This window comes from Crocodylus siamensis, chromosome 2 (genome assembly GCF_052110815.1).
Source record: "Crocodylus siamensis isolate JL-2025a chromosome 2, ASM5211081v1, whole genome shotgun sequence".
In the NCBI taxonomy this organism is placed as follows: domain Eukaryota; kingdom Metazoa; phylum Chordata; order Crocodylia; family Crocodylidae; genus Crocodylus; species Crocodylus siamensis.
Genome location: NC_143396.1, coordinates 248807094 through 248830976, shown reverse-complemented (window position 1 = coordinate 248830976; position 23883 = coordinate 248807094). Strand labels below are relative to the sequence as shown.

Genomic DNA, 23883 nt, shown 5'->3' with positions numbered 1-23883 from the left:
GATAATTTTGGCAAGAGTTCAAGGGTTAATGCAACAGATAAATAAAAGGAATTTTCTGTAAATTGAGCCCTGCATTATTTCACTTGTCCTGCCTTTCCAAACCTAACTCATTTAATTTTAAAAAGTAAATACTTAAATTCTTCCTGACAGTGTGCTTTGCTTTTACTATCGTTTATTACTTCAATTATACTTGGTATCACTTGGAACAGTCTGCCATTTGGAAATCTCAGTATAGCCTGAAGCTTAGTATTAAGTCTGGCTGGTATTGTAACATGTACAGCATATGACACTAATGTATCAAAATTAGATTTGATCATCCCTCCTGGTTATATTTATTTCACATTTCTTTTGTATTCAGTTAACTTAAATGTATTAGGAAAGCTGACACATGGTGATGGCTGTATAGTAAGAATATTTTAAAGTATTTTGAGTAAAAATTGAAATCTCATATAGGTTTTTTCGCATTGTTGAGAGACTTTATTTATTTATTCAAAAAATAGAATAGAGGTTCAGAGTAAACTACAAATTTGGCCTGTTTCTTTCTGCCATTCCATGGATTCTAGGTGTCAGCTTAAGTGCAGTGGGGCTGAAGCAGCTTTGAATCACCTCCTCATTTCTTCCTTTCTTAATCATTGTGGACAGTGCTACCATTGTGCCTGTCACTCGGGCCCATTGGTGTTATCTTTGATTCAGATTTCGCTCTGTCCCCATAGCCAGTCTGTGTCTAAGTCTAGCAGATTTTCTGTATAACATCTCTAAGATAGTCTTTCCTATCTGTTTACAGAGCTAAAATTTCTCTCATTATTTCATGTCTCAGTTACAGTACTGCAATATCCTTTTCTCCAGCCTTGACAAGCGCAATCTTACCTGTCATATCCATCCAGGATGCTGCTGCTAAACACCCCTACCCTAGCTCTTCCTCTGACCATGTCAGCCTTTCTCTGTACCTCTCCACTAGCCTGTCCTCCTTTACTGCATCAAACACAACCTGCTCTTCACCTTCAAGGCCCTGTCTTTTTGCACTCACTGTCCAGGGGCCAGCTCTCACCACACATTGACCTGATGCCAGAACCCATTTCTTAAATTTCCAAACACCTTTCAGGCTCTCCCCTCACTTGGAAGGAGTTTCTTGTAAAAATTGCAATTCTTCTTGAAACTCTGTCTTGCTGGTATGACTACAAAAAAACAATGCTTAGCGTGCTGATGGTCCTGCCTTTCATTCTTATTGTTTCCTTTTACTCCCCCATCTGTCTGTCCCCCTTGTCTCTGGTCTCGATGTATAAGCCATCTGGGGTAGAAACAGTCCTTTTGTTCTGTGTTTGTATTGCACTTAGAACAGCAGGAGTCTTGGTCCATGATTAAAGGTATAGACAGAGGTTAAAATGTTATCAGTATGGAATGTATAAGCTGTTACAATGTAGCTGTTAGGTCTTTAAGATCCTATAGCAATGTTGGTGGAATAAAAACATTGTAACTTTAAGTCTGCTTCATTCAGGGTTAAAGTTACAGTTATCACTCCTGATGTCTCTCGAGTCTGGGAGAGGGTTCTATCTTTGAACTGATTTGGAAGTTCTTCTCCAAGAAATTAAAATCCAAAGAGGTAAAATAGGCCTTCTGGAAAGGGCTATACAAGCCTTATCCAGATCCAAGGAAGCTTTTCAGGAAGCTCTAGGTACTGGGCCTATTCTATGCATCATGTGCTTCAGTGAGTAGAGATGTTATCTCAGGCTTCCAGGTGACCTTTCATAAGCCTCACTTATCTGTAGCACAGATGACATTTTTGTGAATGCACCAAAGGGAGCTTTGCTCAGTAAACCCGAACAAATGCAGGTCAATATTTCAAAACCAATGATAGAATGCCCGAGTGAATTAAAAGGGGATGGAGTTTCCTACTTCATGGTGTAAACACTTATAGAACCAGGAAAAATGATGTCCTCAAGACACAATGCTCTAAAACATATTGGAATGTAGAGCCATTCGTTTAGCATACTGAGTGCCCCTATCCATTATTCAGGACTTAACCATTCAAATATCTACAAACATCACCGTACCAATGCTATACATCAGCAGGCATGAAGGATCTTCTCCAATCTGCCAGGAAGCTAAGGGTGGTTACAAAGAGGATGGAGCTAGATTGTTCTCAGAGGTGGCAGATAAAACAAGGAGCACTGGTCTCAAGTTAGAATAAGGGAAGTTTCAGTTAGATGTTAGGAAAAAACTTTCTCACTGGGAGAGTAGTAAAGCACTGGAACAGGTTACCCAGAGAGGTTGTGGAATCTCTGTCCTTAGAGATTTTTAAGACCCTGGTAGACAGAGCCTTGGTTGGGATGATATAGTTGGGGATGGTCCTGCTTCAAGCAAGCGGCTGGAATAGATGACCTCCTGAGGTCCCTTCCAACCCTAATTTTCTATGACTCTGCATAGCTGTAGGATTGCTGTATCAGTCATTTCATTGTATCATTGATAGCTCCAGGTTCATTACTGTTTATCTCAGTTGGTAAGAGTGTGGCGCTAATAACATCAAGGTTGCAGGTTCGAAACTTGGTTGGACTAGATGATCTCTTGATCTCTTCCAGCCTTACTTCTCTATGATTTATGATTTGCCTATGGTTAATATGAACTATTTGTTTTCACTAAAACAGTCAAGAATGCCCCTCAGTTCAATAAGGGTGCACTTGGCAGCTGTCACTGCTAATCATCCTACTGATCTTTTAGTCCTCTGACATTCCATAATGATGAAATTTCTACAGGAATACATCTGTATATTCCCACTGATCAGGAGGTCCCTTTCTTTCTGGGACCTTAACTTGGTATTAACAGGATTGATGGATCTCCCCCTTTCAGTCTGTGCCTACCAGCTCTCTGTAGCACTTGTCAAGAAACACAACCTTTAGGTTGGCCAAATCACATCATCAAGGAGAATAGGAGAGATTGAGACCCTCATTGTAAATTCACCATACAGTCTTTCACAAGGACAAAGTCACTATCAGGCCTCACTTCAAGTTTTTACCTAAGCTTGTTTTTAGGATTCACATCAGTCAGTTAATTTACCTTCAGATTTTCTTTTAAATATCATTCTACCCAAGCTCCTTACAGTTCTACATTGTGGATGTCATAATAGGCTTCTTCCTTTTTATAGACAGAACCGATCCATTTCGCTTTTTAGATTCTGTGGTATTAGCTGAAAGACTTAAGGAGTATTTCACATAATCTTGGAGTTGTTAACTGGGTCTCTGACTGCATTGGGGATGATTATGATTTGACTAAAAAATTATCTTCTCTGATTTATATTTGTCCTTGCTCACTGGGCGTTCAGGCCCTCTCTGGCAAGTTGGGACCATGCCCATTTACCAAAGATACCAAAGGAAACAACGTGAAGCTTGCTTGGTATTTTTACCATTCACTGTTCTTAAGGGACAAGCATCAAGTTTTCTAGAGTAGCCCCAAAACCTTTATTTTTATAAAACTCGTGGCGTCTACCTCATGGCAAATAGGCAGCTGCCATCAAAAATAGACTCTTCCTTCTCTAAAAGAAATAAATAACTGTTGCTTTGAGACGCATTGTCCATGAGATTCCATTACTTGCCCTCTTTTCTCATTAATTCAGAATCCCATTTGTTTAAGACAGTGGTGAAGAAATTGTGAGGTGACTGAAGTAGACATCATACCCTCAGATATGAGGATAAGAGCAATGGGTAGTGGAGGAAAAGCCCATTCCCAATAGATGCTGCTTTTCAAAAGAATCTTAATCATGTGAACATGGGATATATACAGAACAAGAATGGAATCCGTGGCCAGAACATTGCCAAGGGCCTCAGTTACTGAAGAGTAGGTAAACCTTCTGTTGCAGTAATCAACAACCTTTTTGGGCTGCAGGCCAGACACCTAGTTCAGGTCAGAGGCAGGTGGGCAAGTAGGCACTGAGACCACTTTTCCCTGCGGCAGCACTGGGAGAGCACCTGCAACTGGTACTTTTCTCCTCAGTAGGAAAATGACTGCTGCCAAAGCACCTTGCTGCTGGATGCTGACAGTGCCCTACATCTGCAGATTGGATCAAATGGCTCTTCCAGCCAGATCCAGCCCACAGGCCATAGGTTGTCAACCCCTGTTGACTCCAAATCTATCAGGAAGCCTGTTGGAGCCAGGTAATAACTGGCTATTCTGAGTCCCAGTCCAGCATTAGCCACAAGAACATCCTTCTTTTCAGTTAGAAGTATGGTCATGATTTTTACAGTAACAACCTGTTTAGACCCAAAAGTTTGATTTGTGTGTGTGTCAGGGGACAGGGGTTTTGGGTGGTGCACTTAATTTTCAAGGTCAGTCAGTTTTCAATAAAAAAATTAAGCATTTATTTAATTGTTTTGGAGCAAAATGAGATCACTTTCTTCTTTTAATATACTTTTAATTGATAGCAGACTATCTGCAAGAGGAACAAAGTCCTCAAAAAGAAATCTTGTTAGACACACTGTCCTCTAACTGTAGCGCTGAAGCGTACACCCTGTACTTGCCACTGTTCCCACTCCTCCTGCCAGACCCCAGCATCCACGCCGTCACTGGGACCAGGCTCTCCAGCCCCTAGTCTCCTCTGCCTGTGCTCTGGAGAGGGTGAGAAGAGGTTTAGAGAGTTGGGGCTTGAGAGCTGGATAGCCCAGCAGTGGGGTATCCCCACTGACACCATGCAGCCTTTACGCTGGGAAACCCTTTATACCTGGAAACATTTCAAAAGTTACTAATGTTCACATCCTGAGTAGCTGAAGGCAAGGGCAGATCTAGGTGGAGTGTAGTGGTATAAACAAAACCCCATTTCAGACCCTGCCATAAGCAACAGCAGGGATGGGTTTTTTTAAGTCCTCAGATCAAGTGAAAATCCCATCCCCATCCTCCTGTTCTCTGCACTCCCTCCTTTCTGCTCCAATCTCAGCTGCTTGGCTACCCACCAGTGCTCCTGCTGCTGTTATCTGGTGAGGCAGGGAAGCTCCAAAGCCATTCTGCCTGCTCCAGCTGGCAAAATGGCAACAGCAGCAGCAGTGGGTGCATTCCTCCTCTCTGTCCAGTCCCTGGGGTGTTCTCTGCCTGCTTGGGAACGAGCATGGGCTGGGAACCTGTCTGCTGCTATCTTCTGCTGAGCCCAGCTACAGTGGGTCCAGACCTCTTCCTACTGTGAAATGAATTAGTAGAGTTGTGGGTTGGGTGAGTTGCCAGGGGATGACTCTAGAGCAGGGGTGGGCAGTTTTTGGCACCACTTAATGAGTTTTGGTGACCTGTCAAAGGCGCTCGCTCTCTCTCACTCTCTCCTCCCCAGCTCAGAAGCCTGACCCCACCCACAGCTTTGGCATGCATTCCGTCTCCCAGACTCAGCATCCAGGAAGCCTAATCCACCCACAGCTTTGGCGTGCCCTCCTTTCCCCAGACCCAGCAGCTGTTGGCTGCACCCACAGCTACCCAAACATGGCCAACAGCTTCCAGGTCAGGGGGCAGGGCATGCTACAGCTGCAGAGTGTGACCAGCCTAAACCCTCTTGCAGCTGCTGTAGGATGCCTTGCACCCCCAACCCAGAAGCTCCCAGAAGCTGTCTGGACTTGAGGCGTGGCGCGCTAAAGCTGTGGGCAGGTGGACTCTGGCTGTGGGGAAGTGGGGCTAAAGCTGCAGGTGGGTTCATGCTTCTGCTTCCATGCTTGTGGCAGACCCAGCCCAGGGAGAGGGTACCCAGTATTTGGGAAGCAACCCCGGCCACCCAGCACTATAAGGCTGTCAGAGCCACCACCCACCACTGGACAGATCCATTCACTTGTGGAGTGCCTGCCCGTAGGCTGGATCCAACCAGTTGGCAGGCTGAATCCAATCCACAGACTATATTTTGCCCACCCCTGGCAGCCAGTCACAGCAGGGTACACCCAAGGATGGAGTAGAAAGGAGGATCCCACCCAGCTGCATCTGCTGTTCCCTGATGTGTGGCTGAAAGAAGTCAGGAACAGCTCTGGAATACCTTCCAAACACTCATCAGCCCAAGGCAGTGGCAGGTGGCAGAGGGGATAAATGGGAGGGAAGGGGACATGCTGCTAAGGACAGGGGGAGGGTGGGGGTGCCAAGAATGGGGGATGATGGGACAAGAGATGGGATTTTTAACTTATTTGGGTACTTTAAGAAAAGCCCCAATGCTGATCCTACAACATGGTGTGCCTGCTTGGGGGTGTAGGAGAAGCTGGGAGCAGGTGTGCAGCCCTGCACACCCCTTCACAAAAGTTGTAGATCTGCCCCTGGATGAAGGATTTAAAAGAAATTAACTTTTAACAGTTTGAATCCCTTCTTTTTTCAGCTAAGACATTTAGGAAATGATGAAGTGCACATTGTCTGGTCAGAGCATACTCGAGACTACAGGAGAGGAATAATTCCTACAGAATTTGGTGATGTTCTCATTGTTATCTATCCAATGAAAAACCATATGTTCAGTATCCAGATTATGAAAAAACCTGAGGTAAGGCTTTATTGTATGCTTTCAAGTATTAACTACATTATTTTTGTTTCTGGTTCAACATATTAGTCCAGCAACGTACTTCTTCTTGAATAGTAATGGCTGTAAGGCTATAATGACTGTAAGGCAGAACTCAGAAGTTTAGTGTTGTGGTGTATGGATATAAATAAGAAACTGAATTGCAGTGTTCTAATCCTAATAAGATATTCTGGTATGATCATAAACTGCAAAAACAAAACCAGAAGATCTTGTGTAGTCACCTAAAAACTCCACTGTTTCCTCCCTCTTTCTGCTATTTCATTGCCTTCTGTAATTCTCACGTAGGAATTTAGATCCTGCTTCATCAGGAACTTCAGGCACATTGACCTCATGGCTAAGGAAAAAAATTACACATAAACAGGTATAATTACACATTGGAAACCAGTTCAAATCTGTAACACAACGGGGCTAAGTACAGGCAGTCAAAACACCCAGCACTGAATTGATTCAGTCTTTGCAGGTTAGTCTAAGATGCAGAGATTAAATTGAAACAGAAGTGAACAGACATTTACCTTTAATTCAGGAAATGCAGCCACATGCCTGCAGTAGCTCAAGCCAGAAGCTAGTCTGGCATGTAGCCAACATGGGCTGTCTGCTCGCTTCCTCTTCCTGCTGCCCCTGAGGTCTTTGGGATTTGCAGTCCAGAATCACAACAGCAGGACTCTGCAGCGTTCCTCATCACTTCCTCCTCTTGCTTCCAGGTGCCTCTGGGATTTGTAGTCCACAGTCACAGCTAGCAGTAAGTTTGAGCAGGAGAAAGGGTGTTTAACCTCCACTCTGGCCCCAGACTCCAGGCAGGGTTTGCTGAGGAGAGGAGGTGGGGCAGTCCCTCCCTGCAGACTGAGCTGCAACCTTATCCAGGCTAGCCCTTCCCACCCCCTTGTCAGACAGCCCTCACTGCTCCTACTAGGGAGCAGAGGGGCAGGGCCAGCCCTGCTCTCTGAAACAGCACAACCCAGGCCAGGGCTGCAAAGCATGCTGGGATGCTGGCAGACTGTGATTTATCTTGAACAAGGAAGGGGTCTGGGACAGAAGTTTCATAAACTAGTTTGACCCAAATTAGTTAAGTCTGATACTACATTCAGCCAGCTTTATCTTAAACCAGTTTCAGTCATTTTGAAACTGGTTTATGTGTAATGCATTTCTGTTCTGTTACAGGTTTAAACTACTTTGTGATCGCTTAAACTAGTTTGTGTAATTTTTTTCCCTAGGAGTTCAGTACACATAAACCACTTGCAAAATGGCTGAAAACCAGTTTAGAAACCTGGATGGATGTCGTATCAGACTTAACTGATTTAGGTTAAACCAGTTAATTCAACTTCTGTCCTAGATCCCCTCCCGATTCAAGCTGTCTGCTCCAGCAGAGCCAGGAGGTGGGCTCTCTCACCCCCCAGCTTCTGGCCTGGGCCACTGCAAGAATGTGTCTGCCTTTCTGGAATCAAAAGTGAATGTCTGTTCACTTACTTATTGGTTCAATCTATGCAGTTTAAACTAACCTAAGAAAATTGAATCAATTCAGCCTTGGGCTTTTTGACTGTACTTCATTGGGTTATGTAAATGTCTGGGTGTGCACAAATATTTTTCAATATAAATTTTGTGCTGTTCTCTGACTATTTCTACTGTCCCTTCTCATTAGCCAATGATTGTGTAGCTCAAGCTGCTGTGTTGGTGAGGGAAGCAGCATATGGCTAGAGTGCATAGTTCATAGTATGATGTCAGTACCACAAAGGTTGATGCTTAAATTTTATAATACTGCATTTTTGTTGACTATAAATAAATCTTAGAATTAAGATTTGAACAAAATGAGAATCAATCTATACGGTATGGCACTGACACCTATACAGTGCCATAATATACACTAATGCAACAAATAGTACAGTCATTTTAATGCTTTAATTAAACAATACATTTTGAGAAGACAATTTATTGCATTCTTCACTCAAACTAGGGGTATAGGTTGTAGCTGTATTGGTTGACCCTCAATCAAACTAGACAATTTAAAAATTCTTAAAACTACCCTAAATGATTCACAGTAGAAATAATGTTCTGGAACAGGGGTTCTTAAACTCTTTCATGGAAAGGATCACATCTTAGCAGAGCAATTGTCTGGTGTGATCCTCCTCTAATATTCACAATCCTAGGGAACACCTTTGCTAATATATAATCCTTGTGGGATTATATCAACTGTCTAACTATATCAACTGTTTACATGCACATACATGGGGAAAGATGGTATTTGGTACCTGTCTAACATCTGAAAATGCTATTTTACTTTTTAAAATGCAAATTTGGCAGCTAGAAACAAGAGAGAGACCTGGAATCTTGTAAGGAGCTAGAGCTCCGTGGAACACTGGGAGGTATATTGCAGATGACAAGTTATCCGCAGACACCAGTTCTAAAGTGTTGAAGGAAACCAAGATGATGATTGGTCAGTGAAAATTGTAGCATCTATGTATTGGAACCAGATACACTTAACTTTTTAGGGAAATATGTGTATCAGTAGAAGGGTACCTTATGCCCAAAAATTTGTCCAACATCCTCACATCTCCCTAGTATACAGTTAGTCCAATAAGTGATCCCCAAAAAGACCTTGCCTCCTGTACATTTCCTGAACAACCACGCCTACAACAGTAGCTCAACCTTGCTATATTAGTAGCCAGATTTTTCTGCTGGTCTCACCATGCTTCACAACTGGGTTTATAAGATTATGCATGCAAAGCCAGACTTTGCAGCTACATCCAGTACTTGATTGTCAACATCCAGTACTTGATTGTCAATGCAGCATATGCAAGATTTGGCATCCATGGGTTTGAATGAAATTCTATCATTGCAGTGAAGGGAAACATGGAAAAACTGGGTCTGGCTCACCTGCCTGTAATTACTATTTTGGATTGGTTTAAAGTGTAAGTAGTATGTGTTCCAACTGATTTTATATTTTGTGGACTCAGTTCCCAAAGTGTACTGTGGGTATAGACAAACATATGCAAATGGACAAACTACACAGTAGTAGCTTTAAAGTATAAACTGAAACTGCTGCTCCTGAACATCAGCTCTCCCTCCCCTTTTAAAGCCACTGCAGGTATATATTTATCCATATCAAGTCCATACCATACATACTTTAGCCAGCAGCAAAGATCCTAGTAACTTTAGTTGGGCCAAGATTTCACCCCCATGATTTCTGCCACAAATTGCTTACCGTCTAGTTGTAGATATGATGTAAGTGACAAGGAAAACAACCAGATGTGGGTAAAGTAAGGATTACATGACTGGTTTGTATGTATTTACCATAGATGGTCCCATATGATATATATGCATGCTGCACTTAAAGTTGTGACAGTTTTTAAGCTGATTAATCATTTTTCTGTAGTATATTCTTACCTACAGTGTTCTCATTTAGCCTTTGAACTTCATAAATGTCACACATATGATTACCATTAGGTTTTTGACAGAAAATGATGAAAATAAGCCTTGATGAGATGCAGTCTTCAAATGGATATTTAATTTTTGTGCACACTCATTTTTATCTGTTACCAAGATTATCATGCTGTTATGTTTCCATAAGAGAAAAGGTCTATCATAGAATATACTTGAATAACTGTTCTGATTAACTAGAGATAAGGAGAAAAATGAACTATTTGAGCACTCCATTGTTAATGCTGATTGCTAATTGTTATAAAAAAAGGTTTGACTTAAGGTTGAATTTCGTAATTTCTGATTCAGGTTCCCTTCTTTGGTCCACTTTTCGATGGTGCTATTGTGAACGGAAAAATTCTTCCTATTATGGTTCGTGCAACAGCTATAAATGCAAGCCGAGCACTGAAATCGCTGATCCCATTATATCAAAACTTGTATCCTTTTTACTGGTAGTTTCTTCAATAATAGATTGACTTTACAGTGCTGAAAGTATTCTGTTCATGTTTTTATTGGCATGGTATTTTTTCTATCATTTTAGCTTTTAATATATTTTAAAATATTTTTAGAAATGTTATTGTTTTAGAATTTACCCAAAATACCACTTTTGCTAATAAGTAGAGACCAGATTTAATCAAATACCAGAAACAACCCTTTTCTTATTATTAAAACATTTTTTCAATTTCTATTATATATACGGCTTGTTTCCAAAAAAGCAGTTTCACAATTTAATTAGCAGCTCTTTCCTTTCATGCACATAAACATTTGTCCACTGTTAATATCCCATACTTTTTGTTTTTAGCCCCAAAGGGATTTTATTTCAAAAAAAAAAAAATGAAAGAAAATTACTTTTTTAGCTTAATGCTAATTAGATGCATGTTTGTCTTAATGCTAATTAGATGCATGCTTCAGATAACTCAGGGCTATCATCCGAGTAACCTGGGGATGTCTCTGTAAAGAACTCTTAACAAGCGATTATCACTTTATCCCTTTGGAAGTTAGTTAATATTGCTGTAAACTTCTGAACAAGCAGGAAAACAGGATTATAAAACAATAAGTAGTGAAAATAAAAGCATGAGGCTTTTTGTCTGTTAAAAAAACCCAAAATTGCAATGTAGGCACATACTGAAATCCATTTATAGCCTTACATCGTGTTTTTACCCAAGGCCAGGATGGTTGTAATTTTCCATGTGCAGAATCTAATGATTGGAGAGTCATTTTATATTTGTCTTCTCTACTGCTACAATGGCAGAGGATCATGTGGCTGGGGGGGAGGTAGCACAGCAGCCTGTGCCTTGCCTCTCCTGCTGCGTGTCTTCTCCTCCCCTGGTGCTTGCCTGTCGCCCACTCCACTATCACTTGTGGCCAGGCAACAGTGGTGCCAGCAGCTCCAGCCCCAAGCCTGGGTCATGGCTCAAGCAATCAATAACTAGAAATTAATTGTATTATTGTATAGTGCAGTAACTAAATAGTGTTGCCAGCTGCCCCAGGCCATGTGTACTCAAATCTGAGATATGTGTACTCAAAGCTATGATAATGCTTATTTTTCCAACGTGTTGAATGAGGAAAAAAGATCTCCCCTGCATTCAAGTAAATATACTAGTAAATTATTTGATTATTTTTTTCATTTATATCTCTCCCCTTCCTAAGATTAATTTAGACTTTTTTTGTTTTTGAACTGGTAAATTTATGTTGTTAATTTAGCTTAAATAAACAAAAGGTTAAATTAAGAACTTTTTAAATCTGTAGGTTATTTTGTATGTCATGTAGATTTTTTACCTTATGTCTATCAATAACGTGTCTTTTCACAAATTTTTTTTTTTAGTACTTGAGTAGTTTTGCTGTTATTCTTACATCTGATAAGATAAATTAGTTTATAGATGCATGCTGGTACATCAGGTTGATCATGTTTTCTGGCTTTTCTGCAATCTCTTTGTGTAAAATGCATCATTATTTAACTTTTGGGAAGGACTAACCTTTCTTCCTCCTATTCAAAATGGCTGACTAAGGAATTCCAAATGTGCCACGGTAATTAGGTTTCGAAAAAGAGCTCGTACTGGAACAGTATACTGAATCATCCTGAGGGTACTACTGAAAAATAATTTCCCTTGAACTAACAAATTTATACCAATATTTTTATTTATAGCAGTATATTGCAGCTTTTGTGAATAGTACTCCACATATAACACATCCCACAGACTTAGCCTGCCAGCTTGGAAGTTCCATGCTTAGAAATTATTCAAGTCCTGAAAGTTGTACACTGCAGGAACTTATGTTGTGGTCACAGACTGTGCTTCTCACTGTAGCTGCCTACCTAAATCAAATTGCCCGGTGTCCTTTGTTATATACAGTGGTTGTCATTAAAATGTTGGTGCTTATCATTTTAAATATCTAGAATCACCATATTATGACAGTATTACTTATATTTACCATATTTTACTTCTAGTAAAAAAAAGTCAAGATTGTTGGGGGCCCATTATAGGTCAAACCCAAGTATTAGAGTGCACTTTTTAATGTTCTTCATAGGGGATGAAAAGGTTAATTTATAATTAGAACAGTACAATATTATTATGTAGTAATACTGTTGATTATAGGAACCTATGCCATCACCTAGGAGGCATATTGGGTGTCAGATTACTTGGCACCATTTTTAACTGATTAAATTTCTAATTGATGACACTGGACAGATGTAACATTTGAAGAACTTCAGACACCTTTGAAGTGCTTCAAAAGACACCTTGAAGGCACCACATAAAGTGCTCTAAAAATGGCGGAGGAGCTCAATAAATGACCCTGCCATGAAATAGCTATTTCTTTGAAGCACTTCATTATGAAGCAGATTCAGTTATATCTGCATACTCAAGCATAGGTAAACAGCAAAAGTGGGCAAAATGCGGCCCGGGGGCTGGATGCGCAGGCCCCTAAAAAATTTAGAAAATTAATATTTATTTGCCCTGGGCTGCCTGTCATGCAGCCCTTGATGGCTTGCCAAAACTCAGTAAACGGCCCTCTGCCCAAAATAATTGCCCACCTCTGGTAAGCAGAGTTGCTCAGTCCTCTGGCATCACACAGTTCTCCATTCTCCCTTCAAATTGGAGAGGAATTGGAGCACTTACATATGTATTTCTGTCTGTGGCTACTGACTGAATTCTTATCAGCCTGTACTTAGACTGTGTGTTGTGTTTGGTGCTGCTTACAGTAGTTTGTTTAAAGATGAAAAGTTGTATATACTGTAAGTGTAGAGAGCTGTGTTAGCTCTCTTTATAAACTTACTTACCTGTCTTAAGTAAAAATTTGTTTCCCCTGATGAATGGAGCTATGGAGCCACTGAGAGAGGAACAGAGCCCTGCAGATGTTGCTGCTTCTGTAGTGGAGAAAAAGTGAAAAAGGAGGAGTAGTGGGGAGGAAAAGTGGCCCAAATATCGCTAGTACATTTTTAAAGGAACAAAACAGTTGGGGTGTTTATACACGTGCTTTGGGTGGGGGGCACTATAATTAGAGCAGCTCCAAGAGCTACTCTCAGTAAAGCATCCAGAGTGTCATATATGTCAGCATCCCTGCACTGTAAAATAGAGGCGGGGTGCTTTATCTAAAGGTTGTTGAACAAGCTTTAGTCAAAGCACCCCCGCTGCCATTTTTCAGTGTGGGGATGCTGATACATGTGACACTGGAGTCTGCCAGAGCACGGTAATTACCATGCTCCAGCAGACTTGATTGAGTCTGCTCTGACGAGTTGTAATTACAGTGCAGGGACAGGCAATTATTTTGGGCATTTGGTGGTGGCTGCAGCATTTGAGGTTCTTCCATCCCCCCTGCCCCACATGGTAAGAATTTCTTTAAGTATGTTCAGGCTGAAAATTCCAGCCGCCACCCTTCCCCCCACGTCCGGTGTGCCATGATGTTCATTTACCCATGTAAGTGTGCCGTGGGACAGGAAATATTGGGAAATGCTGCCCCAACCCATGCCCTGCCTTTACCAGGGTCCCATGGGCTGTGCACAGTGTTAAGGGGACCCTGCACAGGCTGATTTGCCCCAGGCCCTGCACCCCTCTAGGCTGTGGGAGGGGGTGTGGATGTGTCTGTTGGGGGGATAGGTATGGGAATGTAGGTGTTGGGGATGCAGCATGTGGGTGTATGTGTGGATATGTGGGGTGTGGGTGGGTATGGAGTTTGTGGAGGGAGCTGTGTGAGGGGGAGGTTGGCTGAGGTATGTGAGTGGGTGTAGGGGTCTGCATGTATGGCCAGGCAAAGCAGGGTCTGGCTGCATGTGTAAGGTGGGGTGTGCATGTGGAACTTACCCTACGAACACACACCCACATACCTGGGGTACCAGCGTGGCCCCGTTCTCCCTGGTCCAGCAATGCAGCTGGGAGCCACGAGATGCTGGAGCAGTGTGGGGCCAGGAAGGCTGGGAAGTGGCTGGTTGGTGGGGTGGGATTGGCTGGCTGCGTCCTGCTGAGCTTTCCCTGGGTCCCACTGCCCCAGCTCCTGTCATCTTTGACAGGCAGCCAGGAGCAGATAAATATTTTCTAAATTTTTTAGGGGCCCCACAGGTCAGATGGAATGGCCTGGCAGGCCGGATTCAGCCTGTGGGCCGTATTTTGCCCACCCCTGTTACAGCACATCAGAGCAGTCTCCCTGCATGTGTATAGGCACTCTTGGACTCTTTACTTATCAGAGGGTTAAAAGCAACAAGGAGCAGAGTGCCTAAGTGTGGAGTAAAGGAGATAGTAAGGCAAGGGCCTGCTGCATGTCTGGGAGGAAAGTAACTGCAGCAGAAGGGAGCCCTACATAAAAGTAACAGGAGCTGAAATTAATTGCGTGTATGTGTGTATGTATTTCCAGATAACCTAGTGTATGTATATACTAAGTTATCTGGAAATGGCAGGTTTAACTGGGGCAACAGTGATTTACTGGGAACTCTGGTGGGACAATAGAAATTTAGATAAGCTTTGCTCATGAGGAGGCGAGGCATGACAGAATAGCTGAGTGATCTGGGAACTCCATGTCCGACAAACTTAAGCCCGTAGGTGACTTTTGTATTCCCTTTTTTATAGATGGAGAAACAGAGGGGTATATCTACATGGACAGCTAGGGTCAACTTTGAGGGTTGCCTTCAGCCATCCCAAACCTTGTGAGCTACCCTTCCCGCTTTTATATGATACCTATACCTAACCCTACGGCTGTCCACATTGTGCTTATATGCAAAGTGAAGCCCTTTTAGGAAGTGAACTCTCTCCTTCCAGGTTTGAGCTTACTTTGAGACATTATTAAGAGGAAATGGGTATGGAGGTAGGAAACGAAATCATAGAAGTTGTACAAAAGAAGGACTGGAAGGGATCATTTAATGTGACAGGATCATATGTGGAGCTGGAGCAGTGGACTCAATTTAGTGTGGAGCCATGCCCACAATCCAGTGCATGGACTGTCTGGTCCACAGACACATCCTGCACCACTCATCTGGCCTGTGGGGCCAAAAGGCTGAGCACTGCTGCACTTCAGGGTTCTAACGGTGTTTCACAAGCTCCTCTAGTAGCTGTTCCCAGAAACAGGCACATACATGCACAATGGAAAACAATACATAGGACTACTTACACTGCCTTTCTGTAAAGGCAACAAGACTATTTTCCTTCCCTCATAGCTAACCTGTGCACATTCCCCTCAGTACTCCACCTCTGTCATTCTGGAACATCTGCCTATTCCTCTTACGTGTTCTTGATGGGCTGTCTTGAAAATACATGGGGTTCTTTCACACTGTGAGACTCAACCTTAGTGTAGCTCATCCAGTGCCAGCAGTGATGGTAGAGATTGGAATCAAGATTTTATCACCATATCATTTAGCACTATGGATCCAGTGAATTAGAACAAGAAGTCTATAATCTTTGGGCTTATAGTTTAGTGAACTGGTCATCTAATTTTGCAGAAATGAGAAAGAGAGAGTTAGAACATTCTTTAGTTCATTATACATAAAAATAAAATGTCAGAAAGAAAAATACATTTTTTTAACTTAGGCTCTGTATTTAAGCTTTCTAACCAAAGGCAAAAGAGTAGAAGTAAACTGAATGACAGTATTTATAGTAGGAATAATGTTTGCCCTCAAAAAGAGTAAATTCCTCTCTTGACCAAACTACGTATAACTGTTTTTAAAACTTGGTGATAGGAGGAAGGAAAATAAGGGTAGCAGACATTTTTATCAGAAGTGTGTTACCTGTAAAGAAATTTCAGTTGTTCTTGAATGGCTATTACATTTCAGAATACAAACAGTTTTTGAAGTCTCAGCTATTTGCAGGTCAAAAATGCGTTTTATGTATGATTTACCAAAACAAACTTTTTCTAATAAAATTTACAGCCCTTACAAACAAAAAATTGAAAAAGATTTTGATCCCAGGCAACATATCTTTAAAATCTGAAATACTTGAAAGTTTTTAACATGTCTGGAACATAAATTGTATTTTTCTTTATCATAATTTCACCTCTTAATTAATCTTCTAGTAAATAATAATATAAAAAGTATTTGTCTATAAACCCAAAAGTGTTATAAACCATTGTGTTCTATCAAATATAATAAAATAAATCTCATCCACCAAAAATGCAATGCAATACTTTATTGTGTTGCAGAAATAGAACATAATTTATCTAATAGATATCTCAAATATCCTCTCTTAAAATAAAGAGGCTTTTCCCTCACTGACAATAAATACTAAACACATTTGTCAGAACTAAATTCAAGAAAAATACATTCTTTGAAAAAATGTTTATATAAAATGCGTTCCCGAGTTGTAGGTAATACTTGAAATGAATTTTTGAAGAACAAATATGCCTGTCATCATATAACATGGATACAATTAAAAACAATTTAACATGGGTAAGTACTTCAGTATTGGTCTTGAAGTATAGTAATGCTGCTCTTTTAGTCCTTTGATAGGAGAGAATGATTATCAATAAAAATATGTGGAAGTTCTATGGTGTGGGATAATGTCTGTCTGGATGCTGCATAAAATTAAAGAGAAAGTGAAAAATAGACAGTATCGTTCATTCCTGCCTGTATAAAATTGGGGTAGTTTAAATAGGAAAATATTTTTTCTTTGTTTGCTTTTCCATTTATGCCTTCTTTCTGCCTTTACATATTTTTGAAGCACTGATAGTTGAAACTTACCTAAACATTTAGTCTACATAACACTTCATGATGGAATGGGGGGAAAAACTGTCCTACCCTATATCAAGACATTTTGCTTTTGTTTTTCACCTATTTTGTGAAATCATATTTTGAGGTTTCACTTCAAGACTGAACACATTTCTAAATTTGCATTGCAGAAGGAGTGTGTTTGATTTATTTCAGATATAGTATGCTGAGCTGCTCAGGAGAGGGCTTTGCTAGAAAATAGCTCTTTAAGAGCCATTCCATGCCTAGAATTCCATGTTACTTTTATATTACATATACAATTTCTTGATATGCTTTTAATACAATATTATTGTTACCATGAGATGAGGAGGTTCTGACTATTAATGTTCAGGAGAACAGGTATTTTTCATTCAGATAAGGAAATTCTGTTTTAATCTGTTATGTTTTCAGTCTCGATTTGTGAATGTTCAGAAGATTTGACAAATAACCCTAAGATTGTTGCTTGAATAGTGAACTGAAGTTTATTTACTAAATAAAATTATTTAGCTGTTGATTAATTTTCCTTATTAGTAAATTAAAGGAATTAGAGATGTTTATCTTTTTCTGGTTCCTATAACCCTATTTTTTTAATCTTGTCACGCCTAAGATGTGTATTTTGAGCACAAAATACAAAAATGACAGATTTTCATAAAGCAGTAAGATCTAGAAAAATGGCTGGATGGAAAAAATGTGACCAAGGGTTTTGTGCTCCCTTCTGGAATAAGGAACACACACAAAGCTCTGCTTCCCCTCCCCCCAAAAGTAGGTACCAACAGAAGAATCTATAGGCTACCACAGTTTCATTCTGGCCCTCACAGGGAACGAGGATATTTGCATCCTCATATTATTACCCTTAATTAAGTTTTACTCTTCCTGTTTTTTCAAACTGTGGCATACCTCTAGGATTCCCACATTATTTTGGAAAAGCTTTCAAGATTTGGCCTTGGTTTTCATATTGCAGCTCTAATTTAGAGCATGAATGGTTGGGGGGTAAAAGGTCTGACCCTGTTTCTGTCTCCACTGCAGAAGAATAGGAATTTTAGTATTCAGTATGAATATTTTTGTTTGTATCAATACCAGAAGTGGAAATTTCAGAAGCTAGTATGCTAGAGGAATATTTTTCCCCCTTGATAATTAGGCATATATAGAATTATCCATTGTGATCCCAACAATTGCCCTACCAACTGAGTGCTCAGAAAGGAGGTAGAATGTGTTGGAAATGCCTTTCATAGTGCCATGGAAGAAATATCTTTCTGAGGCTAAGCAACAATCACAAAAGTTAAGCACTTTCTGTTTAATCATATTCTCATGGTAGGATTTCATAATTAGTTCAGAAGTAAATTTATACTGAAAACGCTCTTCATCTTCTGCAAATAATAATAATCAAAGTAGAATGTTTATATTCCACAAGTAAAACTACCTACCCTGAAAAATGAAGATTTTTAAGACTTATTCTAATGTCGGATTATTTTAGTAGACAATGCAAGTATTCCATTTTCAAGGCATTATCTTTTTTTTCCTTTTTTTTCATTATGATGTTACTTAAATATTGGAACACATCAGATTATATTTAAGATTGTTTTATAAAATTTCATATCCTCTTTGTATGAGTTGGCTAGTTTAATTTAATGTACTATTAGTAGATTTTCTCAACTGTTTTATACAAGGGGAATTGTGTGAAAATACTGAAAGAATGAGGGGAAGTTTGGCTTCTGTAAACCAAAGATAGCTCAAATATTCAACTGTCAATTTCTTGCAGATGAAAAAAAGAAAAGCACTCAGTTAATAAGAAATCCTGTATGTTTACTTTCCAGAATTTATTTTAGGACATTATATTTGATATTTTGATCATTTGAAAAGCATCTTAAGGGTATTCAAGTAATCCTTTAAGGACTGAGAATGCAAAAAAAATGCAGAATTTTGTTGATATCGTTTTATAGATAATTGCATTGCTGTGTCAGCTGGTATATTCCAATAATAATGAAAAAAACTTCTAAGATTCCAAAGCATAAATTGTGCTATTCATGTTTGTTAAACGTAGTTTGAGTCTTATCTCGAGGACATCTTATCTAACTATATATCTAATGTTGTTCAGTAAATGAGGAGAGTATTGATTGGCATATGCTGCTTAAATCGATCATCCTGACAGCCAGAATTACAGTAATCTGTCAGTATTGATGACTGTCTTTCAAGCTTTGATACCTCTCCTTCGCTTGTCTTGTCTTGTCTCGCTTGTATTTGAAGTGCATTTTCTTGCAACCTCCGGTTTTGTCAGGGTAGGTACTTTTCTAGTGTTTTTTGTCCCTTGAGTCCAATTTATTGGCTTGATCATGCAATTAGAGGTAAAATGCAATACTAAGGAGCAAGAGTAGGCAGTGTTCTGAGTAACAATTGGACCTTAGGGGTAGTGCAAGCTTGTTCTCAGCCATCATTTATTAGTTACCTGTTGAAAGAATAAGATTGTTTTGCAATGAATAATTCCAAAGCATCACTTTAAATGCCTTTGATTTTAGCCACTAGAGACCACCAATTGAACCAACATCTATGATTGGTTTTTAAATTCTTGTCTTGGTGTTTGTCATGTAGACACTTCAAATAACTGCAAGAGCTGTAGTTGGAGAAGTGAATATCTAGCTACTGTGTATGTACTGTATTTTTGTATAAAGACCCATAAATATTTAACTTTTACTTTTTTCATACCGTTTTTTACTTCAGAAGAAGCTTTTCACAATAAATTACTGAAATTATCCTCAATTATGAGGTTTTTCACAAGTTCTTTTTTTTCTTTTTATTAGTTTGACCACCATTGGTTTAATATAACTGTTTTAGCATCAAATACACAGGTTGTCAGTAATGGCTTTCAAATTAGTAACACAGCTTTCCTAACAGCACTGCTCTCCTACCCAAATACGGGAGACATTTTGGAAAGAGATGAAAGAGCAAAACTTAAATGAAATAAAAGTGATTGGCTCTGTTAACATAATTTGCTACTTCTAAACTGTATTATAAAACTCACTCAAGGTGGTCTACTGACATTACTGGTTATTTCTGTTGAGGAAAAACTGTGGAGAACTTGCATGTTTTCATGTAGCTGATGGAAACCTACTGTAAATTGTTTATATCTAAATATTTTATTAATAGAAAAATGAACATTTCATACTTTAGTTCCTTGAATATTTGTGTATAATATTCTTTCCGTATTTGTGTTCAACTACACAGACTGAAAATATTTCAATTTATTTACTGTTTTGTGCCTGGAGAATTCTGACTTTGTTTTAAAAATGTCTGTGCAGTTTCCTGAAAAGCAGTGAGGTCGTTTCTAAATTCAGTTGCTATCCGGGACTTGCACACAACTACTGGTGTCATTTAGTAGTGAGGACATAAAATTCATCTTAGGGGAGGTCACATTTGTAACCAAGCTGTTAATCTTGCTGTTAGACTTCTTTGAAGTCTGAAATTATAGATAGCATTCTCAATCTTAGTGCGTAATCAATCTTTAATTATGAAATGGTACTTTTAATTGTATTTGCAATGCTAAGAACAAATATGGGTTTTTCTTCGTAACATAAAGAGTGAAATTGATTAATTCAGTTTTATGGAGTATGGACTCATTATCACTAATAGGAAATGACAGTTTTTGTTAATACTTACTTAACCTCATTAATTAATTAAACATTTTGGGTAACAAGCCTTTTGATAGTGTTTTTACCCTTTTAAGGTTTTTAATTCTCAGAAGTCCCTGAACAAAATTAGGGAAGATTGGACATAACAAGAATATCAAGAACAAAGTAGGAAAAAAACAGAATTTAAAAAAATCATTCAAGGTTTATTTTTATATTATAGCAAAGTAAATGAGCATATTAAACCAAGGGGTTGTTTTGTTTTGTTTCTTTAAACCTCTGCAGGTCACAAACACGGGGCAGGAGTAAGAGAGGAAAGGCTTCACATATGATTGAATTAAAAGTATACTGGAAAAACCCTAAATGGGTATCCAAAGCGTGTGCATATGCTAATTTGTGTGATACTGTTATTTAATTTTTCTTTGTTACAATCAGAATTGACAGACTGTAATTTTGTATGAGGTAAAATAATGGTTTCAAAGGAGTTGTATGAAATATTGACAAATCTTCTGCATCTTTGCATATATGATAATCAAAAGAGTTAGTCATACTGTCATGTATCAACAGAGACTGAAAGACATATATTCCAAGAAATCTGAGAAATTGTAGGAACTAAAGCCGCCCAACATAAAACAAATATTTAAATGTCATTATTAGATTAAATTGAGGTAATTAAGAAACAATAAATTCTGATTTGGCTCTGCTGATAAATTAGCCCTGATATACTTTTTAGAGACTTTAGAAAGTAGTTTAATTGCTGTTTAATTGCATTTGAATAAAGCTGTGGGTCACAGATATATCCATTTCCTTCCGACTGCTTCTCTCAAACATACAAGAATGTAGGTTATTAAAAATCTTTTAATTTCTGCTTGCCAAGCCACAGTTACCATCCATCTGTCCTTGCCAATTGTGAAAAAGGTTCAATTTTCAGGAAAGCCATGAATTTCACAGAAGGTATGTGAAGTGAAATTTCACAGGGGACATGATGGATCCTGATTCTTAGTGATAAACCTTTGGGGCCAGCAGGGTTGGCATATGGTTCAGCATGATATGAAGGCTTGGGTTCCCTGGCTTCACTTCTTTGGCGTGGAACTGATAAAGCCTGGCTCTTAAGTATTGTTTTACTGGACACCAATCATGGGCAGCAGGAACTGCCCATTTAACTCTCTGTGGGAAGGAAGCCCAGACAGTGTTCACAATAGTACCATTGTAATGTTGCAAACTGCTCTCAACAGCTTGACAGCAATAGGGAGGAGGGGTGAAGGGTGGCTTTACTAATTGCTTTTCAAAGTAATGAGGGGGGGAAATAGCTGGGAATTAATATTTGTTTCCATATATTTAACACAAACTCAAACAGAAATGGTTCAATGGTACATGCCTTACATGCTCTTGGCAGTTTAAAAGCATATGTAAGCAAAAATACTGTGTTCAAAAATATGTTTTCTTTCTTCTGGAAGAATTAAAAGTATATTGGAAGATACAGTTAATATATAGTTTGGAGTTAGTTACAATTATTTTTTCTAAAGTAGTTTACTTATTCCATTTAGTATTAAATTAGAAACCATGCATGTGTGATATTTTTTTCTACTCGGCATTTCAGTTGTAGCTATTTTTATGTAGTCTTACAGTTTTTAACGGTGTCTTCACAGAAGTTTTTTTCCAATAGCTTTTCTCTTGTTTGTGAATATATGTACTAACAAAATGCTTATGTACACATGAAGTACTTGGAAAAGATAAATTTACGCTTCTGATGAAGTAGAATCATTTGAATTCTGTGTTCATGCTAGTACCACAGGATAGCCAGTTTTGCTTCCAAATAGCCCAATTAAAAAAGTAGCCTGTGAAAAAGAGAATGACATTTTAAATAAGTTGTGATCCAGTCCTACTGTCATCAAGCAAAAGTCTTTACAGACTTCATTTAGTAGGGGAAAACTCATGAGCTCCTTTCAAGAATGTAAAGTTTGAGTATTTAACTTTAAGCAGGTAAAGTACACAGTCCTGGAGAAAATTAAATTCTCACCCTATATCTGGAATCATGAAGTGGGACTTCAGCACACCTCTGCCTTTGAATCTGCTCTGTTTTATTGGGGGATGTAGTGAGTGCAGGTCTTTTCACTTATGTAGTAAAAAAAAAAAAAAAAAAAAAAAGTTTGATTCAGTGGAAACAGTTCCTGGCTGATAAACCGTCTGCTACAGCGCACAAAGGCAGCCTGTGTACATTCATCAATGTAAACTCCAAAGAGTAGCTTCTGTGGTGCTGATTTTAATAATGTTCAGAGAAATTAACACAATAGATGTTATAGTCTCATTTATTCCCATCTTGAAGTCCTTACATTCCACTGAAGTCAAAATAGGAATTTTGCCCAAGGAAGGACTTCAGCCCCAGACCTATTATTTTTATTTAACTCTGTCTCAGTTTTGTTTTCACCATTATAGTCTGTTACTAGAACATGGGCTTGTGAAGTGTTTGTAAACACTAACTTAGTCTCTAAACCTCTCCTCTGATGAATTTAATTGGTAGTCCATTATATACTTCAGATATTGATTTCTCTGATTTAGAGATCCAGTGACTAGCATACCAGTGTGGGTTAGTTATTTTAATGGTACAGTGGGATTCCTCAACTATTCAGGGTTTATGGAATGAGAAATACACTGTATAAACCATAGTAAAATTGAGAATTTATATTTAAATGCTTACATAAATATTCCCCTGCTATATTTCAAAGAGATAATTCATTGAATGACCATTCTTCCTCTTACTGCAGAGTAGATTGTATTTAAGTCAAGATTAATGGATAGATTTTGATGTTAAAAACCAGTCTGTAAGCCTGTCATTCCCTAGAGGCATTTAGTGCATTAGTTTAAACCAATACACCACTTATCATAGATACTATGACACTGTCTTCAATGTCAGTTTACTGTACTTTGTTACTGCTCGCTCTGGTAATAAAATCACTATTTTGTGTTCTCAACAATTACAATATTAAATAGAAACTTAATTTGATTACTGCACATTTAGATACAGATAGCTTTTAAGTAATTGCCCGCTGTAAAATTTCTGATATTCATTTTTTCTGTTTAGAAAGTTGTCCATCAGTATCTAACTTTAATACTAATACTGTTTGCTTGCTTTACTTAAGGTAGCTGATATAAAGTATCTCTGTATTGATAAGTCAGCT

The 23883-nt window shown here is 39.0% G+C and overlaps 1 protein-coding gene across 7 annotated transcripts in view; it reads left to right on the top strand.

Annotated features, from left to right (window-relative positions):
- RALGAPA1 (Ral GTPase activating protein catalytic subunit alpha 1) overlaps positions 1-23883 on the top strand; it is a 219285-nt gene that overhangs the window by 170847 nt on the left and 24555 nt on the right. For all 7 annotated transcript variants that reach the window (XM_090033616.1, XM_090033623.1, XM_090033617.1 and 4 more), the window contains 2 exons: positions 6317-6475; positions 10232-10359. In XM_090033616.1, coding sequence (XP_089889742.1) covers positions 6317-6475; positions 10232-10359 — 287 coding nt within the window. The remainder of the gene's footprint in view (positions 1-6316; positions 6476-10231; positions 10360-23883) is intronic.